A 22739-nucleotide genomic window follows, 5' to 3' on the forward strand; every position below is an offset into this window, starting at 1 on the left:
ACTAATGATTAAAACTCTAATTGATTTTTTATTTCCAAATGAATGTTAGAGTTGATATCCAAGTAATTTTAAATGAATTATAAATTAATTTGATTTTAATTTGGTTTTTACTGATTTGTTATTATTATTTAAATTGATATTTAAGTTAGTTTTGGATTATGCCTAAAAATCCATATCCATTTTTATAATCAAATATCCAAATTCCTTAAACCCACAATTAATCCATAAACCTTTTAATGGAGGTTTTCATTTACTATATTATTTATCCATAAAGAAAAAACAAGTACCAGCGTGGTTCATTTTCTTTTCATGGTGGGATGCAGCACAGACACTGACTGATACATTGTGCAAAGAGATTGGCAAAGATGACCTTACATTAAATGCAAAGGTTTTGACACTAGCTTACAGTCATGATGGAAGTTCCTCATCGGAAAACTGGTCAATTACTTGTACTTCTAACAAAAAAACTCAATATGATGATGCAGTAATTATGACGGTTTGGCTCCATTATAGCAGGGGCTTTACAATCCAGCTTATTTGGCAAAAGGAACAAAACTGGAGAAACTAAAGATACATCAAGATATTGGGAGAAGCTTTACAGCTAAGTCGACCCATTAACAGCAATTCTATATCAGTTCATATGCCAAGATTTTGCACTCTTCTTCAGCTCAATAAATCTGCTCAGGAACTGGCTACTCATATTGGAGACGTTGTGATCAACGAATGCTTCTGCACTCGCAGGAATCCAATTACCATCTCTGCTGCCGCCATATATTTGACCTGCCAACTAGAAGACAAACGATCAAACAGACCCTCGGCAGAAAAATCTACAAATGAACCTACAAAGGAATTTTCTGGATTTGACCGAGAACTATTGGAGAGTATGTAGAATGACCGGTGCTTTTTTCCTCGAAGCGGCCCTCTTCCTCCTGCCAAGCTCCACCTGTTCCAGCCTTTGCTCTCGTTTCTCATCAAGCCTGTAGCAATACAGTTCTTGGCATTAAACCCGGTCCTATCCAGGGTTGCAGGCAATGCACCTGCAAAGTTAAAACAACAATAAAGCCCACATCAAAACCTGCAGTGCACTAGTTTGAAGACTGAAATTTATGGTGCTATTATAATGTACAAGTTTATGATGTACAGAGTATATAGACATTCTGCACGAGTTTATGGTTTACAAATTTTGCTTTGTCTATCATATGTCTAGATTACAAACTCATTTCAACAGTGATGATGGTGCTTTCATTTTGATTTCGTCTGTTGCTTATGGCATGAATTAATAGCAAGGTAGTCGAATTTCAAGAAATCCCAATTCCAAAGGAGTTCCAACCACAACATGATTTCCATCAAACCACATGGAATTCGGTTAGCATCATCCCATTCCCCATATTGAAACACATGTTGTCAACTCAATGCTAGCATGCCGGCCGTCCAATATTTCAAAACCTGCAAGGAAAAAAACGAAACAGCCTTAGCATCCAACTTTGGTATTCAAAATTGCAAGCCATGTAAGCATGGGCACGTAAGAATAACATTGATTTATCACATCTTACCCGTGCAGTTGAAACTGGAGTTCTTCTAGCTACAGAGCTTCCAAATGAGATTCCAGAGAACGATTATATCAAATATTTTGGACCAGGCTTCTCATTGAAGATTCTGAATGGGCACATAGAAAATTTAAACAGTAAATCGTATCTTAGCACTATAAAAATGCAAGTCTTGGAGAATCTACGCTGCATACAACATGCTCCAAGTGTGCAAATGCAAAACATAATGGCAATGCAAAGACTGTGAGGAAAAATAATTCAAGTCAGTTTGGTAAGTTTGTGGAGATTCAACTTAATAAAAAGGGAAGAAATGAAGGCAGCAAGTCTTACGCAATACAGAGCTTACTCCACCGATGAAGTGATGGCATTGCTTCGGTCGTGGTTGAATACCGAGTTAGAGATACTGCAGTGAATATTATTCACAAGGTGGGCAAACTCTCGTTGATTGATCTTGCAGGGTCAGAGAGAGTTTTTGCCACAGATCAAAGAACACTTAGGTCTCTTGAGGGTACCAATATTTACCGGTCTCTTCTTGCACTAAGCAGCTGCATCAATGCTCTTGTAGAGGGCAAGAAGCACAATCCATACCGAAATTCAAAACTCACTCAGCTTCTCAAGGATTCATTAGGAGGGACTTGTAACACTGTCATGATTGCAAACATAAGCCCAAGTACCCTTTCATTCGGTGAAACCCAAAAACACCCTTCCTTGGGCTGATAAAGCCAAGGAAATTCGAACCAAGGCACCTGATGCAAACGAGGATCTATTACAGGTACCTAAAACAGAAACAGAAAAACGGTAATAGAACGGAACCGAAACCAATGCTCCATTTTCACTGCAGTAACACAGGTAATTAATTAAAGCTGTTAAAATTCAAAAGGAATTCCCAAATTAGCATGAGGACAAAAGCGAAGAGAAAGCAGGAGTCCACATTACCGTTTTCGGTTTTAGCATCAAAATAGGCCGATCCAAGCTGAGCACATGAAAGAGGATTTTGCAGGATGCTCCTTTGAACACCAATTACACTTTTGAAACCCTAATCTGTGAGATAAATAGGAAGCAGAGCGATTCAGAGAGGGAGACGAAAATTTGAGAGGGAGGCGGCCATAAACAAAAAAGGGAAACAGCGAACAAGAGACCACAAACCCTAAAATCCCAAATCAAAAAAACAGTATTGAGGAGGAAGATTTAAGCTCACCTGATTCGTCGTCGCCAAAGGTGAGATTTTCTTTTGTTGAGCATGTGAATTCGAACGAATGTCTGAGTTTGAGAGAGTTTAGTTGGTAACGATTAAGTGAGATTGTGAGTTGAGAGGACGAGACAGAGTTTGAGAGGTGAGTTCGTGAGGGCGATTGGGTTTCTGAGAGAGAGCGATTCAGAGAAGGGGACGAAAAAATGAGAAGGTGAGAGACGGAAGGACACGAGAGAGGAGATTGAAAGATTTTTGTTCATTACTATTTCATTATCACTTTTTATTCATTTATTGTTATTTTAAAATAAAAGAAAACAAAAAAAAAAGCATGCTTTAAATTAGAACTTAATTAGGACTTAATTACCACTGGTATTCCCAATCCATTTCTCTTTTTGAAAAAACCAACAGCCAAGCGGCTGGTTTTTAATTAGGTTAGACTAACTGTTTTTTTTTATTTAGTTTTTTATTTTAATTCGTTTTTTAGTTTATGTTAGTTTATATATTAAGGTTAGCATTAAAATATCAGTTAGTTAGTAAGTGGCCTGGTGGAGGAAAGTGGCTTCTAGATCTTTAGTGTAGTGGGTTTGATATTCCTAGGTGTAGTTTTTCTTTCTTTTAACAAAACTGAGTTTTCAATGTGTTTATTTCCATCACTTGGAGTAGATAAAGTAATACTTTAAAATTTTATCATAATTTATAGTAAGCAAAATTCAAGAGTTTTCACAGTGTTTATCCCCGCCACTTAGAGGGGATAAAGTAATACCCTAAAACTTTAGGATCTGATCTAGCCTAGTCTATTTGCATCCTATAAGCTAGAAAACCAAACAAAATCATTACAAAAGTTCAGAAGAGATGTGTTGAGATCAACTTTAAGAAGAAAAAAAATGATAGAACAAATGGAAGAGTTCCATATCTAAAGATACCAGTATGCATATCTTAATAAGCATTTTAGCATTATACTTAAATAAATAAAATGACTCACATTCTGATAAAGGAAAATAGCCAACATGCGACAAAGAAAAAAGTTCAGTCTAACAATGTAATCACTAATTACTTAGAATGCAAAACTTAAAATGTTCTCCCACTAGAAACAAAACTAACCACTCAAAACAAATCTTCTACATATTACAAACTATACCAAAGAACCCCAAAACACTTCAAAGAAATGCAAAACAAAAATCAAATGTAAACACAGAAAGACAACAACGCAGTAATGCAGAAATGGGTGAAAACAGAGCCAAAAACAAAAAAGATATGTGTTCTGTGACCTTTGATTTTGATTGGAATATTTGCCCTATGTATCCAGTCCTATTCTTATATTATATGTGTCTGATAAATACAAAGCCTCAGTGATAAGGCATGACATTCCATCACAAATCAATGTTCGTTACAAGCCTAATCAATATTCTCACACTAATGAAATGACTACATATATCAGCCATATAAGTGATTGCTTCTACTGTTCTAAATCCAATCTACAAATAAGTTAAATATTATCCATTACTATCTAAACAAAATTGTAATAAATAAATTGGCAAAACAAAAGGAATGCTTATAAATGGAGCAGACTTCAAAATATCATTCCTGAAGTATTTAAAACAAACCTTATCTAGCAGTATTTCCTGAAACTCTTCTGGTCGAAACTTAATATTACGGAAGTTAGCAGAAGTATTCTGCATAATGGAGAAAAAATGACTCAATACTAGCCCCTTTCTCATTTTGTAAAAAGTGATAAAGAGATTTAAAAGCAAAGCTATAGTAATAGTATTAGCATATTGATAATGCATTGGTTGCTCCACCAACATAAAGTGAAGTTACAGAAGAAAACATAGAGCATTTATCAATTGGAAAGGTAGGACTTGCTTTGCTCACGAGCAAACCCCTAAACATAATACATTCAAATTTCAGGAAATGTTTCCACAAACACGCCATGCACTTGATTTACAAAATAAATGGATCCAAGATAACTGTATAAAGTATACCCTTTGAGCTACGAAATCCATAATCACAGAAATGACAGCCAGTTAATTGTTACCTCTGTGACATTACGGTTGCTTTCATATGACTTCCATGGCTGAGGTTCCAACACAAAAATGCCACCCTGTTTAGAAGAAATATTACATTGTAAGTAACAGATTATATTAAGAGGAAGGTTATGTTGGTGTGTGGTTTTACCAGAAAATATGTGCACCATTAATTAATTCAAGTTCAGAAAACGAATCAGAGCTGGAATCTCTAGAACAGAGAAAAACACACTTGGATGTAGTGCAGAGATGGGGTTTTGAGAAAGTGTATACAAGAAAGCAAGCATGATTAGCAAGATAAAGATAAAGATAATGGAAGGAGACTGATAGGATACCCGGGCCTCTAACTTATGAGGAGCCAATGATTGAAACCACAATTAAGAGGCCCACAGAATGGCATGTTTACGTGAGAAGCGGGTGGGCCGGGAGAGAAGAGAAGAAGCTATATTTAGTGAGTTGGCAGGTTTATTCTAGAGGATTCTGTTATTTGTAGGAGACCCATTATTGACTACATTGTTATTTAAACACCTCAATAGTATATTTAGTCACTACTAGTCTCTTTAACTCCACATTCTCATCTCAGGTCCTATCATGGTACACAATACTTTTCATGGGTCCAATGGTACCACAATTTTTGTAGTTTATGGGAGAAAACCACCTCCTTTGGTGAGATTTTCTCTAGGAAGGACGAGAGCGGAAGCAGTGGCAACAGAGTTGATAAGATGAAATGAGGCGCTGTGACAATTGAAGCACCATTTGAACCCGAGTCCAACAACAAATGAAAGGGTATGCGGGCCAAAAGAGAAGAGATTTGAACTTTGAGGTGGAGAGTGGGTGTTTTAGAAACTGAGGCCACATCAACAACAAATAGTAGCTAGAAAAATCAATCAAAAATTGGCCCCACGGTAATTTGGACCATTTCCCATAATTGAGAAGATTGGAGCTGTTCTTATAAGCTCAACCTGCCAGATTCAGCTAGAGTTCATTTATTCAGCAGAGTTGAGTTACCAGTGGGGCTGGAGATCAAAATGGATGAGTTAGTAGAATGACAGTTAATAAGGCAGTTGTCGATTAAATGGAACGGGCATAATTAGGATGACACTACTTGGGAAGATGAGGATTAGCCGAAATGTCAATTTGCTAAATATTAGCTTGATAGGACACCTGGGCCTTCAACTTGTGAGGAGTCGAAGATTGAAACCGCCATATGGCATGTTTGCACGGGGAGAGGAAAAGTGGGCCAGGAGCGAAGGGAAAGAGTATGTTAGTCTAGTTTGTTCTACAGGATTATGTCATTAGCAGGAGAGAGGCTAGGTGGAGGGTCATTTTTGCATATTGTGAGGAATTCTGGTAGGACTTAGGAGAGAATCATCTCTCTCGTAGGATTATTCATACTCGGGTTTATCTTTTCAACTTGTAGAGCTTCATGATCAATCAAATTCCATAAATAATACACAATTTCTTCCATTATATTTGTGAGTTCTGTCAGAGACAGGCAACAGACATAGATTGTTTAGAAGGGTCCATGCACAGGCATGGAATATAATCTAATGCTGCTAGACTCAGCATAAATAAAACATTCCTCTCATTAGACATGTCCCATATATCACGGCTTTTTCTTTTACCAACTGAACTTTTATATTATGTGGTTAAAACATAGAGAAAGGGAAAAAAGGATGGTAGGAGATAATACTCACAGGTCGGAGCAGCTTCCAAGTCTCTGCAAATAATGTAATTAAGCCATCATCCCCCCAATTTAGATGAATCCATTTTGCTACACTCAGACTGCAAATAATAGTTAGAATATATAGAAAGAGTAAGTCATGTGTAACTTAAGATTAAGAATGAATTTCTTTTTGCCAGCAGCTTAGTAATTAAAAATGAAGTAAATGCTTGGTGAACAGAAAGTCAATTGAGTTCGTGTTTAAAAATGAATACTACAATATATAGACAATCCATTTGGAGATATCAACTATTCAGCAGAAGTCAAACCCAAATATGGGCAAACAGGCCAGAAAAGGCCCAAACAATATAAACATAATCAAGGCAAACAATTATGAACTGGACTTTAGTATCCCAAGAGGCATAAGGAATGCCAAAAGAAAAGGTTTTATTTAGTGAAGCAGAAAAAGCAGCAGCAACTTACCAAAGAATAGTATCAAAACAGGAAAATCAAAACAGGAAAGACACAATGTATACAGAGCATGTGAAATTTTTCTATATGCAATCAACAAACTAAGTTACATCAAATATCAATAGAAGATCGAAATCAGATCCAGTAGACCTTTTATGAGGTAATATTACATATCATTTTTTTATTCTACCCAACTTTTGGTTGCACTACACCAGCATAGAAAGAATAATAAAATTATCATCATAATAATAAATAGCTTAAAATTTGCAATGACAGAGAAAGCATAATATCATGTAAAGAACTTTATATAGACAAGAGCTTCCTCATGTTGACAAGCTGTTAAGGGGTGCTGTCAATTTTCAGACATGATTCACTTTTGTAAGCATCTTATATAAACACAACATCATGTAAAAGAGTAGTTTACAATCAAGCCATAATACCTGAAATGCCAAAACTAGAAGACACATTTTAATTAGATAACCTCTTTCCAATAGTTTTAACATTCCTCTACTATTTCAGCTCTCTCTGCCGAGAAATGCTCGAGAAAGTCTTAACAAACACAACGTCAAAGTCAATATACACAGTGTACACACTCATGCTGCTGAACATAGATGTTATCAAGTTGGTCATGTTTATAGTGCACCAGTTCCTTATGAATTTAACCAAAATAGTTGTATCATGTGTCTATACAACTTTTCAAAAGGCATTTCAACATCAACATCAATAGAAGAGTGTTTTCCAACATGATAAAGAACTAAAATAACATATATATTCCTAAGATGAAATTGAAATTGAATCAAGAAGGCTTGACATATGTATTGTCTTCTCTAAACTTTGCGATTTGACTCCGAATCATTAGCTCGACATGGGGTTGAACAAACATGTGAGTACTATCCAAGACATGTATTATGAACTTGTCACATGCAGGCATTGAAGCATTCATATTTATGATATATTGAGCCATAGGTATGTCACTGCACAATAACAACAAAAAAAATACCTATTATTACAAATTAGATGCTAATAAAGATCAAGTAGGTGAAAACCCCTAAAATATTGTAAATGGCAACAAAATTGCAAGAAAAAATCAACTTTCAGGAAAGAAGGGGCCGTTTGTTTTGGTTTTTTTTAAAAATGATTTTTATAGTGTTATATATTTTAGTGTAAAAAAAATTTACAAACAAACTTTTCATAAAAACTTCAAATGAAAATTTTGTTTACATAGTTATTCTTAAAATTTTATTTTAGGTACTTTATCATTTTATGGAAACTTTTTTTTGGATATCAAAATTTCAAAAAATCACTTAATTTTGAAGCTATTTCAAATAGCTTTTTCTAAAAATCATTTTTGAGATATAATTTTTTTAAAAAATTGTGATTTTAACTATGTTTTGATCTAATGTATATTTATGTTATACAATGAACAATTCAATCTTTTAATATAAAAAAAATAAATTTAGAAAAACTTGTAATATTTTGAAAAATATTTTTGCAAAATCCATTTTCAAAAATACAAAGAAAAAATTCATTTTTTTAAAGCTAAAACAAACTGGCCCAAGGTTTGAAATTGAGTATTTGGCATAGAGGAAAAAGGTGATTAAAATTGAAAGGAAAGAGTGAGTGATAGGAAGAAACCAGGAAATGAAGACGCCTTTTGTTGCATTGACCATGATAATGGCTGGAAAGATAGTAATAGAAGAATACAGATCTGCTGCAGGCAATTCTTTTGCAGGGCGGCTCCGGCAAACGAGGATCTATTACCGGTACCTAAAACAGAAACAGAAAAACGGTAATAGAACGGAACCGAAACCAATGCTCCATTTTCACTGCAGTAACACAGGTAATTAATTAAAGCTGTTAAAATTCAAAAGGAATTCCCAAATTAGCATGAGGACAAAAGCGAAGAGAAAGCAGGAGTCCACATTACCGTTTTCGGTTTTAGCATCAAAATAGGCCGATCCAAGCTGAGCACATGAAAGAGGATTTTGCAGGATGCTCCTTTGAACACCAATTACACTTTTGAAACCCTAATCTGTGAGATAAATAGGAAGCAGAGCGATTCAGAGAGGGAGACGAAAATTTGAGAGGGAGGCGGCCATAAACAAAAAAGGGAAACAGCGAACAAGAGACCACAAACCCTAAAATCCCAAATCAAAAAAACAGTATTGAGGAGGAAGATTTAAGCTCACCTGATTCGTCGTCGCCAAAGGTGAGATTTTCTTTTGTTGAGCATGTGAATTCGAACGAATGTCTGAGTTTGAGAGAGTTTAGTTGGTAACGATTAAGTGAGATTGTGAGTTGAGAGGACGAGACAGAGTTTGAGAGGTGAGTTCGTGAGGGCGATTGGGTTTCTGAGAGAGAGCGATTCAGAGAAGGGGACGAAAAAATGAGAAGGTGAGAGACGGAAGGACACGAGAGAGGAGATTGAAAGATTTTTGTTCATTACTATTTCATTATCACTTTTTATTCATTTATTGTTATTTTAAAATAAAAGAAAACAAAAAAAAAAAAGCATGCTTTAAATTAGAACTTAATTAGGACTTAATTACCACTGGTATTCCCAATCCATTTCTCTTTTTGAAAAAACCAACCGCCAAGCGGCTGGTTTTTAATTAGGTTAGACTAACTGTTTTTTTTTATTTAGTTTTTTATTTTAATTCGTTTTTTAGTTTATGTTAGTTTATATATTAAGGTTAGCATTAAAATATCAGTTAGTTAGTAAGTGGCCTGGTGGAGGGAAGTGGCTTCTAGATCTTTAGTGTAGTGGGTTTGATATTCGTAGGTGTAGTTTTTCTTTCTTTTAACAAAACTGAGTTTTCAATGTGTTTATTTCCATCACTTGGAGTAGATAAAGTAATACTTTCACTGTGTTTATCCCCGCCACTTAGAGGGGATAAAGTAATACCCTAAAACTTTAGGATCTGATCTAGCCTAGTCTATTTGCATCCTATAAGCTAGAAAACCAAACAAAATCATTACAAAAGTTCAGAAGAGATGTGTTGAGATCAACTTTAAGAAGAAAAAAAATGATAGAACAAATGGAAGAGTTCCATATCTAAAGATACCAGTATGCATATCTTAATAAGCATTTTAGCATTATACTTAAATAAATAAAATGACTCACATTCTGATAAAGGAAAATAGCCAACATGCGACAAAGAAAAAAGTTCAGTCTAACAATGTAATCACTAATTACTTAGAATGCAAAACTTAAAATGTTCTCCCACTAGAAACAAAACTAACCACTCAAAACAAATCTTCTACATATTACAAACTATACCAAAGAACCCCAAAACACTTCAAAGAAATGCAAAACAAAAATCAAATGTAAACACAGAAAGACAACAACGCAGTAATGCAGAAATGGGTGAAAACAGAGCCAAAAACAAAAAAGATATGTGTTCTGTGACCTTTGATTTTGATTGGAATATTTGCCCTCTATATCCAGTCCTATTCTTATATTATATGTGTTCTGTGGCCGAGCTAGTGAAGGAAGTTGTTTTTTTTTATTTTTTATTATTTTAAAAAGTATTATATAATTAAATAACTTTATTAAAATTATTATAAAATAGTTTTCTAATTAATTCTATATTTAAATAATATAATTGATTTTTTTAAAAATAATATTAATATTTTTATAAAATACAAATAATAGTTTTCTACTATTGTTTTATTAAAATATTAATAATAAAAATGATTATTTTTTATAATATTCATAATAAAAATAATTTTTTTTATATATTAATAATAAAAATGATATGTTTTCCTCCAAAATTTCAATAATTTTTTGGGAATGATATGTTTCCCTCCAAAATTTCAATGACCGAGCAATTGCTTTGTGTTTGTACTGTCTCAGCCAATGATTGGCCGAGTATTCAAGTATTAATTTTCTATAAATAATAGGACTTGTAGAAATGTAACTCAGATCACAAAATCCTTTCTTTTGGTAAGAATGTCTGTTTGGGGTCTTGTATTTTATGGACAAGGTGAAAAAATCAGTGTTTGCCTTGATCCGCAATGGAATTTCAGAACACTGATTTCAGCCATCCACACTGGCTTCCGACAGTTGGGCGAGCGTCGTATGAAGGTGAGGAAAGTAGAGTATCATTGTCCATACATAATGTTGACTTATGCAAGCCCCGATGGTACGTACATGTATTACCTGGATCGTATAGAAAATGATGAAGATGTTCGGTGTATGTTTTCGGCACATAGTGGTGAAGTTAATAGAGGAGTTAAAGGTCCACTTGTGTTGGTTGTTGTTGTTGATTAGTTTTTTAATTACCACTTGTGTTGGTTGTTGTTGTTGTTTAGTTGATGTGGTCGTGCTTTGTAACCAGAAGCCTTTGATTATCAAATGTATTTCATAATTGTTTGTTCCCAAAAGACATTAGAAATACACAATGGTTTATATATAGTACGTGCATACTAGTTAATAATTAAAAAAAAACATAATCATCTGGACGGATATTTAAAATAACAACATAATCATCTGGATGGTCGCTGGGACGGTCCTGCAACATTAGGACATTTCCTACGCATGTGTTCTATTTCACGGAAAATTCCACACCTTCTCTTTTCCTTCTCAACGTCGTCCATCTCGGTTCTAATCCTGGTGTTGTTTGGGCGCCCTTTCTTCCTCCTTCTCATAAAGTCGTCGTGGCAAAGAGTAAATCCTTCATATTGTGGCCAATTCTCCTAATGGGGAAGTCCTAGGAAACTCTCCTTATAGACCTTGAAGACGTTAAGAATTTTGAAGACGTCTGGAATGTGAATGGAGTAGTCCTGGCGTATGCTCGAACATGCTGCGATTACATGGGAGCAAGGTAAGTGAAATGCCTGAAATTTCCCACAGTCATAGTGTTGTTTCCTCATATCAACGCTAAATGTTTCGGTTGGTCGACCGTCGTTATGATTAATCTTCTCTTGGACCATGAAATAAAATCTCTCGCGATCGAACTGCATGACGTTGTGCGTGTTAGCTTTGATGACTTCCTCAGTCATCCCCTTGTTGCAGTTATCAGTGAAAATCTGCCCAGAGGCTAACATTTTTGTCCATTTATGGCCTCTTCTACCAGATAGTGATCCTAATCGATAGTACGTAGATTTGACCAATGCAGTGATTGGAAGGTTTCGGGTTTCTTTTAGCACCGAGTTCATTGCTTCTGCTAGGTTAGTTGTCATGTGACCCCAGCGTTGCCCTCCGTCAAATTCCCTTGCCCACTTCTCCCGAGGGATGTTGTCTATCCATGATAAAGCGCCGTTGTTTGTTCTTCTTATTTCCCCCCGGTAGTAGTTAAATTTTGCCTCTGTTAATGCATAACCCATGTTAACAACTATTTTGCGCAGATCCTTGTCTTTAATCTCGCACATGAAGTTTTGCCCGATGTGTCAAATGCAATAGACGTGTGATGATGGAGGATACTGCCATCCATTTTCCGGATTGTTATATGCACTCTTTATCGATTCATGCCTGTCTGATATTAGACACAGGTTTGCTTGGGGGGTAACGTGTATTCTTAAATTCTTAAGAAAGAAACTCCAAGCTTCCTTTGTCTCACTTTCAACCAATGTGAACGCTATCGGAAATATGTTCTCATTCCCATCCTGTGCCACAGTCATCAACAGAGTCCCTCTGTACTTGCCATACAACCATGTTCCATCAACCTGCACAATAGGTTTACAATACAAGAAACCACGTATACATGGTTGAAACGCCCAAAATAGACGATGAAATATCCTTTGGTCACCCAAGTAAGAACCATCATTTGAAATCACAGGTAAGGATTGTAGTTCTATAATGGTACCTGGTAGATATATTTTCATTACCAGTATCCACTGCAGCAGATCGTTGTAAGATGTCTCACAATTTCCATACAGCGACTCAATTGCCTTACACTTTGCAATCCATGCCTTTTTGTAGGATATGATATACCTGTATTTCTCAGCAACATGAGCGATGATAACCTTCACCTTAAGAGAAGCGTCCCGATTTACAAGCTCCATTATGCTCTTACTAATCATTTCTGAACTGAGTTTTGTATGGTCTTGTGACATGGAAGTGGTTGTGCACGTATGAGGCCCACCAGACTTACCAACTCTCCACCTTGAGTTGCCCTTACGCAAAGAGACCCTGCATTTGAAATTGCATGTTGAATTTCTACATTTGATGACAAAACGTACATTGTCAAATTTAACCATCGAAAAATCTAGACTACGTTTTATATGTCATTGTTGCAACGCCAGAACACACTCTTCCTTATTTTCATACTCGATGCCCTCCTTTATTTCGTCAGCATTGTGAGTTGGTATGAAACTTCCGAAAACGGAGATTGGTTCAGCATCATCCAAACTTATATTTTGCATGTGCACAGGTGGGTTGTACAAACTAATTGGTTGCGCTCTTAGTGCAACGGTCGGTGTGTCGAAGATGTCTTCATTGCCATCGTCATCGCTAACACCAAATAGATCTTCAAATTGAACCTCCTCAAGATCATCCTCACTATTCTCGCCTACCTCTTCATTTGGTATGAAAGGTTCATTATTTTGAGTCGGTTCTTCGTCAATGGCTTGACTCATTCCGTAGTCGTGTGACTGTACAGATTGCGTTGGATAACAGAGATTTTCATTGTGAGTCGGTTGTTCTTCAACATTTTCATTGTGACTCGGTTGTTCTTCAAGATTTTCGACTAGACGAACATATATCTCAATGGTGGGTAATTGAGATAATGTTATATGACATTGAAACATCGACTTGACATCTTCGTCGGTCTCAATGGGTGTCATTATGTAAAAGACGGTATTATTATCTCCATTAAATAATGGATGGCGATAAATGATGTCTTCAACATAACTTTGTAACTTTTTTTCAATACGGTCTTTTAAATGATGGAAGTCGGAGTTGATGTGGATTTTGAACATATGCAAATTCGTATTGCAAAATAAGAATCCCTCATTTGCATCTATGAAAAGGGACCCTTCGGAATGGATAGACACAATTAAATTTCTTTGAGCCATGGATGTGGAATATTTGATTTGATTTAGGAGATATGAATGTACAATATTTGGTTTGATGAAAATAAGTAAAGATATAAATGTAGTAGATTTGGTTTGGTGAGAATGAATGAAGATGTTAATGCAATTTATAGTAAACCAAACCCTATACAAATCACATGTAGTTAGTCATTCAATTGGAAGAGAGAGAAAGCGTGAACCCTAGCCTTTACTAGCTCGCCCATTCATTGGACGAGCCATAACCCTATAAGAACAAACTTGTCATTCCATTGGACGAGCCCACACGGCACATGAATTATCTCGTCATTCCATTGGACGAGCCCATACATTACAAAGGTTAACTCGTCCATCAAAGGGACGAGTCTACATGCAGGCTTTTTGGCAGTGTGATTTCTCATTAGCGTGGGAATCTCTTGGTTGCAGGATTCCTTGCCAAAATATTTTGCATGCATTCCATTAATTGTCCAATCAACCATTACAATTCTAACCTATATATTTATTATTTTTTACTACTATAAATAATCCTTTCCTCTCTAATTCTTTCTCATCATCTTCCTACAATTTCTATTTCATAAATACTTACTCTCTTCAAATATTTACTCTCTACAAATATTCACTATCTTCAATTCCAAAATGTCTTTGTTATGGATGGGTGAATCACACCGTGGGACGGCGGCAAACATTGTCGAATACGTAAGTCTCTTTCAAATCTATTTCACAAATTCAATATGTAAATATCACATCAAATATTCATTACCATTTTTATTTGAATTTCAGCAAGACGGTAGGTTCCGGGTCCATTCGCATACATACATTCAACCAAGTGCGGTTATAATACCGTATTTGGAACTAGCCGGTTTTGCAAATGTGACCAAAATTGCAAGTCTAAAAGTAGGTTCTAAATTAATTGTTGCATTGTTAGAGAGATGGAGACCCGAGACACATACCTTTCATTTACCAACGGGTGAATGTACTATCACACTAGAGGATGTGAGTATGTTACTCGGTCTCCGAATCAATGGTAAAGCTGTTAATGGCTCAACAAACGTAACCAATGATGTTTACATGGAGAATTTGGGCATCGAACCAACAGCTTCGGATAAAAATGGGGCTTCTGTTAAAATAGTTTGGTTAGAAGCAGTATTAACACAACTGAAAAATAACTCTAACCCGACCGAGGCAGAAAATATTCTTCATTCAAAAATTTATATTTTACTTTTAATTGCTACTTTTTTTAATGTCAGATAAGAGTCACAATTTGTTGCATTCTTCTTGGTTACCTTTAGTAGGAGGCCTAGAAAAATGTAATACATACATTTGGGGTTCTGCTTGTCTGACGACACTATATAGACATATGTGCAAGGCAGTCCATAAAGGAGTCAAGAGCATAGGAGGATGTGTTGTATTACTAACTGTACGGGCATTCACACGCATACCCTTGTTAGCCCCGGTTAGTAACGAGGTTCCATCACATCCTTATGCATTAAGGTAACGATTTTCATTTAAATGCAATTTATGTTTCTCAAAATTATTTATACGTCGCTTTAAGGTTTTTTTTTAATATGCAAGACGGTGCAAACGAGGTATGAATTACGGAAATAATCCTCGTCATCATCTACGAGGGTACCGTGTTGCAATAGAACACATGGAAGAAAACGATGTAAGAATGATTAATTATAATATTCAACTTATTTAAATTTATTTTATACATTCTAATAGTTATATTTCTTTTAACAGTTTATTTGGAGGTCGTACGTACAATATCCAGTGTCTGATTACAATGACAGCCGAGTTTGGAGTGCAACAACATATATGGTATGTTTCTTTACCGTTGAGATGCATCAGACGGATCGAGTCAAACTCCAATTTGGATTTGAACAACAAATACCATCTCAGCCAAGATGTCTAAGTGAACACCATAACATGACTATGGTCCAAGCTTGGGACACACATTGGCAAGATTTAAACAAAGAAGAGCTAAAAGAATGGAAAAGAAGAAGGCATTTGGTGTTACAAGGAAACTCGGTAATTGGTGAGTCTAAGCCGGATAGAGAATACATGAATTGGTTTTTATCAATTCCTTTTATACACGTTGCTCCAACACAGTTTTTGAATGATCCACATCAACGTGTAGCTTCTTCAATCCAACAAACAACATCACCCCCACAACAACATAACCAACCATCATCCTCAGCTCAACAAACTTACCAACACACCCAGACCACACAACAACACACAATTTATTCCACCTTAACCCAACACCATAATCCCCACACTCCATTCCCTCAAACAAACTACTATTACAACCAACAATATCAACAACAAACCAACCTACGCCCACCCATACAATACACTCCAATTCCTCAACCCAACTTTGAATACTCAAACCCTCATTCTCAACCCCAAACATCTAACACCACATTCGCACAGCCCACTCCTACATACAACCCTGATGATGTCTATTATCCTCCTATCCAACACACCCAACCCAGCACCTACACATAACTCTCACATTCACTACCCAACTATGACCTCACCGATGATCATCTAATGAATATCCCTTCTTTTCGCATTCAAGATCTCGACATTATGGATATGCCTCCAAACACATCACAACAACATCAAAGTCAACAACAACATCAACAACAAGACGCCCATGATGAATTGTCTTCCGACTCATCTCCGTCTCCCGCAAGACAAAGACAAGAAGACTTGGGCAAGGAAAAACGCAAAAAAGTTGGCACAAAATGTGGAACAGGCGGTCACTATAAATAAAATGTACTTCTTCCATTATATCAATAAAATATTTTTTCCATTATATGAATAAAATGTATTTCTTCCATTGTAATTCTTAAAAAAATAAATCATTTCTATTATTAATATTAAAAAAAATATATTTTATTATTAATATTTAAAAAAAACAATATTAGAAAACTATTATTATTATAAAAAACTATTATTATTAGAATTTTATTTTAAATGTTTTTATAAAAATATTATTATTATTTTTTAAAAATTTAATTATATTATTTAAATATAGAACTAATTAGAAAACTATTTAATAATAATTTTAATAAAATTATTTAATTATATAATACTTTTTAAAATAATAAAAAATAAAAAATAAAAACACTCCCTTCACTAGCTCGGCCAATGAATGACCGAACCTACCCAGCAAAAAAAGTCCTTCATCAACTCGTCCAATGAATGGACGAGCCCAAATAAAAAAATGAGACAGTTTGGAAAAAAAAATCAAACTGGGGTATTGTGGGAAAATTATTTCAACATTGGGGCATTATGGGAAAAAAGTCCCATGCGGATGGACATGAGAATTGCCAATGTCAGTTCTGGCTTTTGTATGAATGTGAGAGTTTGGGGTGAAAAGAAGATAATGGAAAGTGTGAGTATCCATAGTTTGATGTTGAATGAGGTGGAATACTACACAATGGTGTTGATATATATAAGGAATGAGTGCAGTTTTGGTCCTAAAATGCCATAATGAGGACCGTTAACAAACGAAGAAAACGTAGAAAGAAAAAGTAATGAGGTACTTGTTGATCATAATTCTGTTTTGCTATATTTGACTTCTGTGCTCTTGCCCGCTATATTATATTCTGTGAAAGTGATTGCTGAACGTTACTTTCATAGACATTTCAAGGTCCAATTAATTCCACAATTGCTAACTTAGACCAAAAGAAAAAAAGCATCTACATAAAGCAAGACCATCATTGAACACAAAATCGGTCCCACGATTGGGAGGGGATTGGAATCCCTTGAGGTTAGAACTGACCTTCGAACCGAATTAGTCGGTCCAATGGACGAGATACAGGTGGTGAAAACCAAAAAAAAAATAGCAAGTAAACTGAAACAAAATAAAATTAATTAATTCTTTAAATATTTTTATAATACAATAAATTATATCTCATTCTATTAGACACTGCATTTTCATTTAACCAAAAATTTGCTTCCATGCATGTCATTCATCATCTTGAACAGCAGTTTCATGGCATGCAAGCTTCTGATCTCAAAATATATAACAGCTACTTCTCTGCTGAGAAGAATCACATTTACTCATCACATGGCATTCTGCATTCGTTATTTCTGAAAAACCAAAATTGGTCTGTTGAAACCAACTGTACTACCTGACAAATCTGAAGTGATTGCTTCTACTGTTCTAAATCCAATCTACAAATAAGTTAAATATTATCCATTACTATCTAAACAAAATTGTAATAAATAAATTGGCAAAACAAAAGGAATGCTTATAAATGGAGCAGACTTCAAAATATCATTCCTGAAGTATTTAAAACAAACCTTATCTAGCAGTATTTCCTGAAACTCTTCTGGTCGAAACTTAATATTACGGAAGTTAGCAGAAGTATTCTGCATAATGGAGAAAAAATGACTCAATACTAGCCCCTTTCTCATTTTGTAAAAAGTGATAAAGAGATTTAAAAGCAAAGCTATAGTAATAGTATTAGCATATTGATAATGCATTGGTTGCTCCACCAACATAAAGTGAAGTTACAGAAGAAAACATAGAGCATTTATCAATTGGAAAGGTAGGACTTGCTTTGCTCACGAGCAAACCCCTAAACATAATACATTCAAATTTCAGGAAATGTTTCCACAAACACGCCATGCACTTGATTTACAAAATAAATGGATCCAAGATAACTGTATAAAGTATACCCTTTGAGCTACGAAATCCATAATCACAGAAATGACAGCCAGTTAATTGTTACCTCTGTGACATTACGGTTGCTTTCATATGACTTCCATGGCTGAGGTTCCAACACAAAAATGCCACCCTGTTTAGAAGAAATATTACATTGTAAGTAACAGATTATATTAAGAGGAAGGTTATGTTGGTGTGTGGTTTTACCAGAAAATATGTGCACCATTAATTAATTCAAGTTCAGAAAACGAATCAGAGCTGGAATCTCTAGAACAGAGAAAAACACACTTGGATGTAGTGCAGAGATGGGGTTTTGAGAAAGTGTATACAAGAAAGCAAGCATGATTAGCAAGATAAAGATAAAGATAATGGAAGGAGACTGATAGGATACCCGGGCCTCTAACTTATGAGGAGCCAATGATTGAAACCACAATTAAGAGGCCCACAGAATGGCATGTTTACGTGAGAAGCGGGTGGGCCGGGAGAGAAGAGAAGAAGCTATATTTAGTGAGTTGGCAGGTTTATTCTAGAGGATTCTGTTATTTGTAGGAGACCCATTATTGACTACATTGTTATTTAAACACCTCAATAGTATATTTAGTCACTACTAGTCTCTTTAACTCCACATTCTCATCTCAGGTCCTATCATGGTACACAATACTTTTCATGGGTCCAATGGTACCACAATTTTTGTAGTTTATGGGAGAAAACCACCTCCTTTGGTGAGATTTTCTCTAGGAAGGACGAGAGCGGAAGCAGTGGCAACAGAGTTGATAAGATGAAATGAGGCGCTGTGACAATTGAAGCACCATTTGAACCCGAGTCCAACAACAAATGAAAGGGTATGCGGGCCAAAAGAGAAGAGATTTGAACTTTGAGGTGGAGAGTGGGTGTTTTAGAAACTGAGGCCACATCAACAACAAATAGTAGCTAGAAAAATCAATCAAAAATTGGCCCCACGGTAATTTGGACCATTTCCCATAATTGAGAAGATTGGAGCTGTTCTTATAAGCTCAACCTGCCAGATTCAGCTAGAGTTCATTTATTCAGCAGAGTTGAGTTACCAGTGGGGCTGGAGATCAAAATGGATGAGTTAGTAGAATGACAGTTAATAAGGCAGTTGTCGATTAAATGGAACGGGCATAATTAGGATGACACTACTTGGGAAGATGAGGATTAGCCGAAATGTCAATTTGCTAAATATTAGCTTGATAGGACACCTGGGCCTTCAACTTGTGAGGAGTCGAAGATTGAAACCGCCATATGGCATGTTTGCACGGGGAGAGGAAAAGTGGGCCAGGAGCGAAGGGAAAGAGTATGTTAGTCTAGTTTGTTCTACAGGATTATGTCATTAGCAGGAGAGAGGCTAGGTGGAGGGTCATTTTTGCATATTGTGAGGAATTCTGGTAGGACTTAGGAGAGAATCATCTCTCTCGTAGGATTATTCATACTCGGGTTTATCTTTTCAACTTGTAGAGCTTCATGATCAATCAAATTCCATAAATAATACACAATTTCTTCCATTATATTTGTGAGTTCTGTCAGAGACAGGCAACAGACATAGATTGTTTAGAAGGGTCCATGCACAGGCATGGAATATAATCTAATGCTGCTAGACTCAGCATAAATAAAACATTCCTCTCATTAGACATGTCCCATATATCACGGCTTTTTCTTTTACCAACTGAACTTTTATATTATGTGGTTAAAACATAGAGAAAGGGAAAAAAGGATGGTAGGAGATAATACTCACAGGTCGGAGCAGCTTCCAAGTCTCTGCAAATAATGTAATTAAGCCATCATCCCCCCAATTTAGATGAATCCATTTTGCTACACTCAGACTGCAAATAATAGTTAGAATATATAGAAAGAGTAAGTCATGTGTAACTTAAGATTAAGAATGAATTTCTTTTTGCCAGCAGCTTAGTAATTAAAAATGAAGTAAATGCTTGGTGAACAGAAAGTCAATTGAGTTCGTGTTTAAAAATGAATACTACAATATATAGACAATCCATTTGGAGATATCAACTATTCAGCAGAAGTCAAACCCAAATATGGGCAAACAGGCCAGAAAAGGCCCAAACAATATAAACATAATCAAGGCAAACAATTATGAACTGGACTTTAGTATCCCAAGAGGCATAAGGAATGCCAAAAGAAAAGGTTTTATTTAGTGAAGCAGAAAAAGCAGCAGCAACTTACCAAAGAATAGTATCATACTGTTTTCCTGGTGGGTGCCAACTCTGAACAAAATTTTCACATTGAAAAGAAACAATATTGGAAAGATCAATTTGCTCCAAAGAAGAAGGCTCATTTGAAAAGTCTTTCGTTTCAACATGTGATGATGGAGTAACACTGTTCTTTGAATGGTCCGTATGGCTGTTGTCATTGAGTTTGGAGACCTTGGAAGGTTTATTCCCGGCAGATTTCATTCTAGCAGTTCTTCTCAAATTCCAATTTGCATCGCACACCCGATCTAGCATTACCCATAAAAACAAAAGAATAAACAGTTGAAACTAAACAATTTGGGATTACAAAAGGAGGACTTCCTATTATCTGTTTCCAAATTACTGGCAGTATTGATGTAATTGAAAACTATATATTTTCTAATAAGCATCCAATAGGATTCAGGAGTCAGAACAATTTTTAACATAGCATCTTAAATATGAGAACAGATACGAGTCTTACCAGAATCAATGTCAATTCCAAGAATGCTCCGGCAGCTAAACTTGAGTGCTGTTGGGAGAGAGGTAAAATTTACATCATCATGATAGAAATTACTATACAATAATAATAACAACAACAACAACAACAACAAGAGCTAAAATCAAGGCTAATGATGCATGAAAATTAGACATTAACGCAATAGTTATTAATTGAATTGAAGAGGTATTTAAGAAAGAAAGAAAAATACCAATCTGTATGGTGATTATCCCACTATTGCAACCAATATCAAGACAATCCTTTCCTTGAAACCACTCTTTGTTGAAAACTTTCAAGCGAGGATCTTCATCAACACCTTGACTAATCTGAAACAAGATCAAAATACGATAAAGACGGTGATAATGTGGGTGCAGGTAAAGGTAAAAGGTGAAGAAGAATATGTTACTCGGTAGTTGTAGTAACTCTTGTAGTTGCCGTATTCGAAAACCTGATTATGCTTTTTGTTGTTCTTGTTTGATTTTAGGTTTTCACCTTGGCGTTTTCTTCCATTTTTTTCTTCCATTTTTCAATCAGCACTAAGCAAAATCTTTCGGATTGCTTCAGAGAATGGTGATTTGGGGTTTCAACAAAGGTTGATCGGAAAGAGGAGTAAGAAAACACACTGACGGAAACCTAGGGGCGGAGCTACGTATACTTGAGAGGGTTTCAATTGCACCCTCTGAATTTCTTAAATCACACTTAGTATCCAATTAATTCAGCAAAGTATTATACTATATTATTAACATTTTATATTTTAAGAAAAAGAAATATGCACTCAAAATATAAAATATTTTTCAACTCTGAGAGATGAAAGACATGTATTTGATTTTTTTTAAAATAATTAATATTTTTAAAATTAATTTCAAAATAATAATTTCTTTTAAAAAAAATCGAAATAACCACATTTAAAAAAAATGCGCAAGATGAACTGCTGCATCCTAATTGTACCGAGAGGAGGCGCCTAAGGCCTTGGCGCCTGCATTGGAAGCCTCGTGAGGAGGTGTCAATGCCCATGGCGCCTGCATTGTGTCCCATGAGGAGGCGTCAATGTCTATGACGTCTGCATTGTGCATGTGGTGTATGTGTCAATTCATCTGGCGCATATACCCTTGTATTTTTTTTTTAGTTTTTAATTTTTTTTATTTATGAAATAATAAAAAGTAATGTAAAAAAAATATTCATGATATAATAAATGTTACATGGGATTGACCAAAAATTTAATGACCGACCCGATCGAAACGTTCCCCTGTTCCACATCCAGGTGCGTTAGTTTGTCTCCGAGGTCTCCCACAATTTTTCTGAGGTGTTTGGGGTCTTTGTGTGCTGACCTGATCGAATGATGGCTGGTGTGAAGGTCCGGCAGAAGTTCCAGCGGTATTTGATAGATGTGTCATCATTTGTTCCCAATATCCGGAAGGGTTCTGGCCAACAGTGCTTCCTTAATGGA

General features: G+C 35.6%; 3 protein-coding genes across 26 annotated transcripts in view; 1 reads left to right on the plus strand and 2 right to left on the minus strand.

Annotated features, from left to right (window-relative positions):
• The window catches only part of LOC127100852 (probable RNA methyltransferase At5g51130), a 50275-nt gene extending 28282 nt beyond the window's left edge, over window positions 1–21993 (minus strand). The window contains exons 1-9 of one of the 23 annotated variants that reach the window (XR_007794507.1): window positions 21699–21989; window positions 21504–21618; window positions 21278–21325; window positions 20792–21065; window positions 20343–20430; window positions 18657–18722; window positions 18226–18294; window positions 866–1037; window positions 357–780 (exon numbers count right to left, since the gene is read on the minus strand). Coding sequence is in view for 13 of the 23 variants with exons in the window: in XM_051038146.1 (XP_050894103.1) it covers window positions 2153–2323; window positions 18226–18294; window positions 18657–18722; window positions 20343–20430; window positions 20792–21065; window positions 21278–21325; window positions 21504–21618; window positions 21699–21815 (948 nt within the window). In the remaining 10 variants the exon portion in view is untranslated. The other 22 variants (XR_007794514.1, XR_007794511.1, XR_007794508.1 and 19 more) reach the window with 22 other exon arrangements.
• LOC127100857 (general transcription and DNA repair factor IIH subunit TFB5) lies at window positions 7510–9380 on the minus strand. Of its 2 annotated transcripts, none has more exons than XM_051038169.1 (4): window positions 9087–9380; window positions 8825–8929; window positions 8533–8664; window positions 7510–7871 (listed from the first exon to the last, which is right to left on the minus strand). In XM_051038169.1, the coding sequence occupies exons 3-4, from the start codon at window positions 8565–8567 to the stop codon at window positions 7694–7696; spliced, it is 213 nt and encodes a 70-aa protein (XP_050894126.1). In that variant the 5' UTR covers window positions 8568–8664; window positions 8825–8929; window positions 9087–9380; the 3' UTR covers window positions 7510–7693. The 2 variants fall into 2 exon arrangements, with proteins under 2 accessions (XP_050894126.1, XP_050894127.1); XM_051038170.1 differs by having other exon boundaries at window positions 8533–8723; window positions 9087–9375.
• On the plus strand, window positions 15189–16666 carry LOC127100850 (serine/threonine-protein phosphatase 7 long form homolog). The gene is made up of 3 exons (XM_051038141.1): window positions 15189–15399; window positions 15481–15571; window positions 15649–16666. Exons 1-3 carry the CDS (start codon window positions 15266–15268, stop codon window positions 16414–16416), a joined length of 993 nt encoding a protein of 330 aa, XP_050894098.1. The 5' UTR covers window positions 15189–15265; the 3' UTR covers window positions 16417–16666.
• Window positions 21994–22739: the final 746 nt, after the last annotated feature.

The sequence above is a fragment of the Lathyrus oleraceus genome, chromosome 7, assembly GCF_024323335.1.
Source record: "Lathyrus oleraceus cultivar Zhongwan6 chromosome 7, CAAS_Psat_ZW6_1.0, whole genome shotgun sequence".
NCBI lineage: Eukaryota > Viridiplantae > Streptophyta > Magnoliopsida > Fabales > Fabaceae > Lathyrus > Lathyrus oleraceus.

What these genes read in the sequence shown, in the direction of transcription:
- LOC127100850 (XM_051038141.1), top strand. Translation starts at nt 15,266, where the DNA reads ATGTGCAAGGCAGTCCATAAAGGAGTCAAGAGCATAGGAGGATGTGTT. An exon ending in TCACATCCTTATGCATTAAG is followed by an intron (nt 15,400 to 15,480) that starts GTAACGATTTTC and finishes TTAATATGCAAG; the next exon opens with ACGGTGCAAACGAGGTATGA. An exon ending in AACACATGGAAGAAAACGAT is followed by an intron (nt 15,572 to 15,648) that starts GTAAGAATGATT and finishes TTCTTTTAACAG; the next exon opens with TTTATTTGGAGGTCGTACGT.
- LOC127100857 (XM_051038169.1), bottom strand. Translation starts at nt 8,567, where the DNA reads ATGGTCAATGCAACAAAAGGCGTCTTCATTTCCTG. An exon ending in AAAGGCGTCTTCATTTCCTG is followed by an intron (nt 7,872 to 8,532) that starts GTTTCTTCCTAT and finishes GTTATTGTGCAG; the next exon opens with TGACATACCTATGGCTCAAT.